The 8709-nt window shown below is 36.6% G+C and overlaps 1 protein-coding gene across 1 annotated transcript; it reads left to right on the top strand.

The window, feature by feature from the left end:
• Nucleotides 1-1903: 1903 nt before the first annotated feature.
• On the top strand, nucleotides 1904-8140 carry LOC113046174 (gastrula zinc finger protein XlCGF57.1-like). The gene is made up of 2 exons (XM_026207098.1): nucleotides 1904-2157; nucleotides 6886-8140. Exons 1-2 carry the CDS (start codon nucleotides 2061-2063, stop codon nucleotides 8013-8015), a joined length of 1227 nt encoding a protein of 408 aa, XP_026062883.1. The 5' UTR covers nucleotides 1904-2060; the 3' UTR covers nucleotides 8016-8140.
• The last annotated feature ends 569 nt before the right edge of the window (nucleotides 8141-8709 follow it).

Here is an 8709-nt window from a genome sequence, read left to right as displayed (position 1 = left end):
TTAATTAATTATAGTGTGGACTTTGTCATCTAAATACTTAATAACCAATAAGGTTAAGGATGTGTCTTAAAAATTACTTCATCTTTTCTATCATGTGAAGCTTTACTTAAAAAAGATGTTTCCTGATATTGACACTTTATGTTCTTTTTGTGGTGCTGAACACGAATCCATTCGTCATCTCTTCTGGGAATGCACATATACAAGTCTGTTCTGGAAGAATTTTTGTATCTTCGATCATACTAAAATGTACCATGTTTTACTATGGTAAATATGAGTTATCGATAGTGTTTATAATTAAACCACAGTAGCCACAAATGTACAGTTGTCTGAGACGTTATGAAATTTTCTTTAACATCATGAACCATAAAATGTAGTCAGTGGTCTGCTATGGTTTATTTTCATAATAGGTAAACTCGGTCACATTTCCTTGATTGAGCAGCTGCACGATGTGCCTGTCTTGAATCGACAGATCTGGAGCTGATTCTGTGTAGACCGGTAGCTCGGCAAATGTGGCAAATGTGGTAATTAATATTGCTATTTAAATGTGACAGGCTCACAGCTTGTAAGATATGGGAAACACAATTGTAAATGGACTTTGCATTTCCATTTAAAATTTGGCAGACACTGTGCGTTCGCTTAAACGAAAATGCAAACGGTAATGCGCGATTTGCTTTTGGATTATGTCACATTTTATGCGTCCACAAATTGAAAACGCAATTGCAAATACAATTTGCGATTCCTTTTGAATAATGTCCGCAATAGCATTCCATAGTATCTGATCCCATGATTAATGAAAAGATTCAACTCCAGCTCCTCCAACAGGCACTGAACTGAGGAAACCGTTCGACTCGGACCGAAAACCAATGAGCCGCTGATGTGTGCATGTGTGAACGGAGAGCTTGAATTAAGCGGCCTAATCTGCGTTTTTATTATTTCTCATTGTTTATGTTAAAGGGTGAGTTGAATCATTTTAATCACCAAGGATGGTTTCAACTAAAATAAATATCATCTTTACTGTTTTTGCTAAAGTAAAAAGTCACCTACATATGGGATTGCCTGAGAGTGAGTAAATTGACAGCAAATATAAATTTATGGGGAACTATCCATTTGATGCTTTTCCATGCTTCGCTCACAAATTGAACAAGCAGGCTACTCATTAAAGATGCACATACCTGTGAAAAAGAAAGCTGTTTTTCTGTGTAATCACATTTCCATAGCTGTAGTAGGTTATATTCCCTCCTTTGTAAATATTTTTGTATTGGATGTCTAGCCCTTCAGTAAAATAATAGTTTGGTGTATGTTCTATATGATTGCTGAATGAAAATAAAGTTAATCTTGACTTATGTCATTGAGGTCCTTTTTATACTAATTAGCAAGTTATAATTTCACATATTTAGCCAGCTGGCTTTACAGCATACTATTATTATACATTTTGGTATAATATGTTGTGCTACTATTGCTATAAAAAGCACTTGAAGTCTTACACTTTTAAGTAGATAATGTTGCATTCACGATTAATGTAAATCTTTACTAAAAATGTCAGAATTGATCTGTAGTTGTTAATGTTTTAAATAGCTTGAGGGATTATCAAGTTTATTGTTTTCAGTCAACTTTGCACTGACTATTGCTAACATGTCCTGTATTTTCTGATATTATCAAAAGGGAATTTTCAGTCTTGTGACTGACGTTAAATTTCACATTTTATACAGTAAATGTTGTAATTTCACAGACAAGTCAAAAAGAAATTGCCAAAATATTACAATCATAAGATGTCGTTTTATTTTATTTGTGATTTTAAGACCTTTAAATGGTCTTTTATTTTGCTTCTTGATTATCGTTCGAGACGTGGTGACGTCATAACTTCGGCGCCGGGAGTAACTCCGCATTTTGCTGTGCTGCTGTGCTTCTCGTGCTTGTTTTGTTCAACGGAATCCTGCAATGACTTGTTTGCTGAAAGTCTTACTGTAAATGGCGCCAAAATAGCGTTATTTTCTGAGGAAATCGCCTTGAACACACGGAGAACAGTAGTTATTTACTTAGCTTTTTTATTTTATATTGTCATGGATGTGAAGATGGGGTTTATTAAAGAGGAGCCTGAGGACATGAGTGATCCAGAGCCATTCAGAGTGAAAGATGAAGAAACCGAGGAACTTATAGGTATTTTTTAATCATCACTTTACATAAAGTGGAATTTTATATATACTATTACTAAGTTCTATTTGGATTTTCATGAAAAATCCAGTAGAAATGTTTCACGTAAGTAAACCTTGTACCTAGCTGAAGAAAGTGCAGTAAATACACTTTATTTCAGAACACTTCCATAATTTGCTACCTTTTAACATGCTTTAATTTTGAAAATAATTGCTTGATGCTAAAGTTAGCTAAGTGCAACAAATCTTGAAAAAGAACTCTCACAATCTATTTCAAAAGTTACTGTGCATCGACCATGAACACCCACACAATTACATTCAAATTAGAGATCGACCGATATGGGTTTTTCTATCGTATCATTTACGTAAAAGTTTTAGAGCATTTATCAAGCAGAATTTTTAAATTTTGTTGGATCATAAATATAAACTTAAATATAAATTTAAATAAAATACATACAATTTTATAAATAAAAATCAATTAAACTGTAAAAAATAAAATATATAAAAAATAAATATTAGTAGTGCTGCAAACACACTAGCAACAAGCAACATTTGTGTTTGGTATAAATGACAAAGAACATCTAAAGTGCATTCTAATTTTAAACTTACGTCACAGTCTGTTCATTATTAAACAGTCAACCAAACATATAAAAGGTTACACCGGTCAGTTTAAATAGACTGTAGTATACCAGTCCACTCTACTGTTATGCCAAGGACGTTTTTGCTCATGTGAAGAGGATGATCTTTTCCGTTTAGTTTACATTAAAAAAAATATATAGTTTAACATTCATATACATTGCGAATATGGAAACATTGGATATGTGCAGAACGAGACGTGAGCAATAACCTCCAAATACATCTAGTCAATCAAACCCGCGCTCGCTCGTCCTCGTATGCACGCACCAGTGTTGTAGTCGAGTCACCAACTGTCGAGTCTCGAGTCCCAGTGTTCGAGTCCAAGTCCGAGTCACCAAAGAAGAGTCCGAGTCGAGTCCAAGTCCAAGTCGAGTCACCATTACCAGAGTTTGAGTCCGAGTTGAGTCTCGAGTCCCGTATTGGGAAAATTTTAATTTTTTTTGAGGAAACAATAGCAACCAACTGAGTTGGTAGGCACTGAAGTCCATTATATGAAGAAAACATCCTGAAATGTTTTCCTTAAAAAACATAATTTAAGAAAAAACGCCATGGATATCCTGGATGGCATTGGGAGGAGTAAATGATTAGGAAATTTTCATTTTTGTGTGAACTAATCCTTTAACACTTCTTTTTTCGGCGAAAAAAAGAAACGTGCATTTTACAGGACACTGTATTTTAAAGATACTTAAAACATAAAAATCAATACGATATGCCGAGAGAGTGAGTGTGTGTGTGTGAGAGAGAGAGAGCGTGCGTTTGTGTGTGAGTGACCGAGTGATTTAGCGTGAGTGCGTTTGTATGTGTTCAATTCAATTCAAGTTTATTTGTATAGCGCTTTTTACAATACGAATCGTTACAAAGCAACTTTACAGAAAATTATGTTTCTACAATATTTAGTAGTAGCCTATGGTGGTGACTGTCAGTTTGTGCACGTTTGACAGGATTTTTAGAAAAAATTAATACAAGACGTAGTCAGCCAGACGATGAACATTATTAATATTATTAATTAATAATTGTTATATGATGCAGTCACACTTGTAGCAATATTTGTTAGTTCTGTTTGTTGATTCAGGGTTAGCATACGTTCAAGTGAATGTGTGTGTGTGACAGCACGCGATTGGTCAGAAAGCAACGTGTAACGTGTAGGATAAGGGGCCGTTCACATATCACGTCTTTTGCGCGCTCAAGTTCGTTATTTCCAATGTAGGCGCGCGGTATGCGCGCTCATAATGGAAGCAAAGCGCTCGTTTTTTCCAGGTACATCCGACTCTTCAGAATGCCGCAAGCGCACCGCGGGTCATGTGACAAGAACTAAAGAATCAGCTTCATCCTTTCCCACAAGTGCCCGAGCGCATTGGAAAATAAGTAAAGTGAAAGTAAAGTGAGTGACGTCAGTGAGTGTGTTGTCAAGCAAAGAGAGCAAGCGGTAGCAGTGTCTGTGAGGGAAAAGAATAGATCCCGGCCAGTCTTGGGCACGAAACAGGAAAAGTGTAGCACCTTATATAATTTTTTTTTTATAACATTTTTAGTCAAAAACAACGTGATGAATGCTCAAGTCCGATTTTATATATCCTCGAGTACGAGTCCAAGTACGAGTCATCAGTCCGTGAGTCCAAGTCGAGTCACGAGTCCAGAGAATGGAGTGTCGAGTCGGACTCGAGTCCAAAGAATAGTGACTCGAGTCGGACTCGAGTCCAGGACTTGAGTACTCCATCACTGGCACGCACTCATGCGTAGCGAGCTGATTTTGGCCGATTTGTACTCAAACAGATGGTAATCACACAGATACATTCACATTCAACATAAAACACACTGTCAAATATATAAAAACTGATGTAAAATAAAACAAACAAAGACAAAGGCAATCGCTATAAGTTCCGCCTCCATCAGCTGACAGGTGCATCAGAGCACCAAAATTCAAATATATTATCTTTCGCCTATCTTTCATTCATTTTTTTTTCCAGTGGATTGTCTCATTCTGTTTGTGATACTGTACGCTGCAAAACCATGCCGTGTTTTTACTACCAAGACGCAGTTTCCGACCTTGAGTTATTCCGTAACGGACGCAAACAGCTCTGTCGCTGAAGAACTGAAACGTAAACAAAGGAATTATGATCCATATTACAACGTTATTGCTTCGTTGGACTAAATGTGCTCCATGAGATGTCGTTCAGTGGACCCTTACCTTTCTAACTAAACCGGGATTTACAGCTGTGGATGTGTTTATGACTCGTTATTATGACGGATCTGGTATGTACAGCGTTTCTAATGTTCATGTTTTTTATGTGTACTGCTTACACAAATGTAGCAAATACAGTCTTTATAAGCTCTCCATTGAAAAACAGCGATCTGTCGTCGATGCTTGAGGCTTATATATTTATAATGATACATAGTTTGTCAAGATTAAATTTGTCCCATTTCATTTAATCACTGTTTCATAAACACTGACACGTGCGAGTTTAGGGGCGTTAAGGATGCTAACAGGTTAAAACAAATAGGCCTAGCGGAACACAAAAATTCCAAATCTAATATTTTGCAGAACAGGATCAAACAAAAAAGTACTGGTAATACTTGCATAAAATGTTTGATGTGAAAAAACGGTTCATAGACTGCGCAGCACAGCCACAAGCGCCACAGTTACGTTTGGGATAGTTCAAACCATGCTTCCAAACAAATGTTATTCACGGTTCTGGGCAGCTCCAGGACAGCTGTCTCTCTGAGCACGCTGCTGTCTGTGAGCGGGGTGGAGTAACGGAGCCCTCAATCACGCTGCGGTGTTTGTGAGAGCTGCCAACTTCACCCCATTTACCGAGTGAAATTCTCTGACTACCTTCATCTCCCAGGACTCTTGTTGAATCTTCCAAAAGTTTTGGCTTGGGGTGCTTCACATGTGGCAGCAGCACTTTCCACCGCACCAATAACACGGGGCTGCCCGCCGATGTGCCTGACTTTAAATCAGCGCTACTAAACACGGATATCGGTCGATGCCGATATATTAAAAAATGACAAATATCGGCCCGATATATCGGTCGACCTCTAATTCAAACGTCTGTATTATGACTTAAGTAAACATAAACAACTGAGAAAGAGACCCATATTTTGAGTCGGTGCAAGTCTTAAAGTGACAGATGAAGATACTAATAACAAAAATAATATATAATGATATAAATTATCGTCAAGTAAAATTACTCGTATCGTGAATTAAGATCTTGGTCATATCATATCCATTCCTCACTCATTCAAAAATATTTATTTTGTGACATGAACGGGACAATTAACGTCAATAATAACTGTTATTTGGATTTATCCTTACCTTAGCAACTTGGCTAACTTACTAATGTTGTAAATTAATTTTTTTAAAGGAGGATGAAATGCTTGAATAGCAGGACAGGCAGAGACTGATCAAATGAAATTTTTCTTTATTATTAGATGAACAACATAGAGCTTATAGTTTATTTATTCGATCTATTAAATACTTTTACTGTTGTGTTATTGTTTGGTTGTGGTATCGATTCAGTAGAAATATTAAGATATTTTAGTCAGCTATCGTATCAATGTCAAAACTTTGGTAATGGGACAACACTAGTGGTATTTAAATTTGTTCTATTTTAATAACCTTATTTCAAGCAAAATTTATCATAATATATATTGTTATTGTGAAATTAAATGACTCTAAGTATTATCTACCAGCTCTACTAACCATTTAATCAAAATGTGATGTATGTTGCTAAAAATACTTAAATGGACTGTTCACCCAAAAATGACAATTCTGGCAACCCACCAGCTGACGGTCACTACTGACTTACAAAGTATTTCTCCATACTATGGAAGTCAATGGCTACCATCAACTGTTTGGTTACCAGCTGTCTTCAAAATACTTTTTTTATGCTCACCAGAAGAAGGAAACCCATACAGGTTGGGAATAACATGAGGGCAAGTGAATGATAACAGAACTGTATGTTTTGGGTGAACTGTACCTTTAAAACGGTGCTTAAATAGGAGGAGGTACTTGAGCGCTTTGATTGAAGGTAGTGATTGACCTGCAAAATTTGAGTACCACTTTCTTGAACAATTTTTAATAATTAAATGTTAATTGCAGGCCTGGCGGAAGTGAAAGAGGAGAGTCAAGTCCTGGATAAATTTGAAGACAACCGCTATTTTCAGACACCTGCAAACCTCTCACAAAAAGGGCACTTTAAAAATAATTCCAGAAAGAAGCTTTTTACATGCACTTATTGTGAAAAGAGCTTCAGTCATAAAGGACAATTTAATGTTCACATAAGGAGTCACACTGGAGAGAAGCCCTTCTCGTGTCCTCAGTGTGGAAAGAGGTTTATACATAGAGGACATCTTAACGATCACTTACGGATTCACACCGGAGAGAAGCCTTACACATGCACTCACTGTGGAAAGTGTTTCGCACATAAAACAAGTCTGACATGTCACGTGAAAATTCACACTAAAAATAATCTGTTTGCATGCCCTCACTGTGGAAAGACCTTCAGTCATAAAGGACAATTTAATGTTCACATAAGGAGTCACACTGGAGAGAAGCCCTTCTCGTGTCCTCAGTGTGGAAAGAGGTTTATACATAGAGGACATCTTAACGATCACTTACGGATTCACACCGGAGAGAAGCCTTACACATGCACTCACTGTGGAAAGTGTTTCGCACATAAAACAAGTCTGACATGTCACATGAAAATCCACACCAAAAATAATCAGTTTACATGCCCTCACTGTGAAAAGAGCTTCAGTCAAAAAGGACAATTTAATATTCACATGATGAGCCACACCGGAGAGAAGCCCTTCTCGTGTCCTCAGTGTGGAAAGAGGTTTATTCATAAAGGACACCTTAATATTCACATAAGGAGTCACACTGGAGAGAAACCATTCACATGTTATCTGTGTGGGAAGAGTTACAGCCTTAAAGGATACTTTAAAATTCACCTGAAAATCCACTCTGGAGAGAAGCCTTATGTGTGCGATCGGTGTGGAAAGAGTTTCATTCACAAAGGACACCTTAATGAACACTTAAGAGTTCACACTGGAGAGAAGCCTTTCGAGTGCACTCCGTGTGGACAGAGTTTCACACACAAAGGAAGCCTAAGGTTGCATATTAAAAAGTATCACATTGAGGATGATAGATGCCTTGAGCGTCATGCGAGCAGCCTAAAAAATGCCCTCAATGTGGTAGAAAGGGCTATAAACATAAAGGACACCTTATGACTCATATAAAAACTCACACCGAAAAGAATCCTTGAGCCTAAAAAACACTTAAAATGACTCTAAATGATGCATAAATAAATCCTTTGAACTGCACATGGATGCATAACTTGTCTGATAAAGCTGCACTGAAACCATGTACATTTATTAATATGTAAGTGAAACATATGAATTAAACAGGTGACATCTTTTTTCTCTTTGTGTTTAAACTGTTTTTGTTATAAATTAAAACAAAGGCTGTCAAAAGGTTAAAATATTTTTAAAAGATCAACGGGGGTTTTGTACTGCAGTTGATGCATCCACAGTAGAAAATTGTCAGTTCGTTGTAAGAGAAAATTACTTATGCAGGAGTGTGAAACAATTTGTTTTCAATTACTCGTATAATTTTTTACACAGAAAAGTGTAAAAAGTATTGTAATTTTTTTTTATTAAAGGAATATTTTACACTAAAATGTATGTAATGAAATGCGCTTGTCTTCAGTATTATAGTTACCAACATCCTTCAGAATACACTGCTCAGAAAAATTAAAGGAACACTTTGAAAACACATCAGATCTCAACGGGGGCAATATGCTAAATATCTATACGGATATGGATTGGGGAATGTGATAGGAATGAGAGGATTCCTCATCGTTTGATAGAAATGAAAATTGTCAACCTACAGAGGGCTGAATTCAAAGATGTCCCGAAAATCAAA

Source organism: Carassius auratus, chromosome 27 (genome assembly GCF_003368295.1).
Source record: "Carassius auratus strain Wakin chromosome 27, ASM336829v1, whole genome shotgun sequence".
Classification (NCBI taxonomy): domain Eukaryota; kingdom Metazoa; phylum Chordata; class Actinopteri; order Cypriniformes; family Cyprinidae; genus Carassius; species Carassius auratus.
Note: the sequence above shows the minus strand (reverse complement) of the source record. Positions and strands in the feature narration are given on the sequence as shown.

What these genes read in the sequence shown, in the direction of transcription:
- LOC113046174 (XM_026207098.1), top strand. Translation starts at nt 2,061, where the DNA reads ATGGATGTGAAGATGGGGTTTATTAAAGAGGAGCCTGAGGACATGAGT. An exon ending in AGAAACCGAGGAACTTATAG is followed by an intron (nt 2,158 to 6,885) that starts GTATTTTTTAAT and finishes TGTTAATTGCAG; the next exon opens with GCCTGGCGGAAGTGAAAGAG.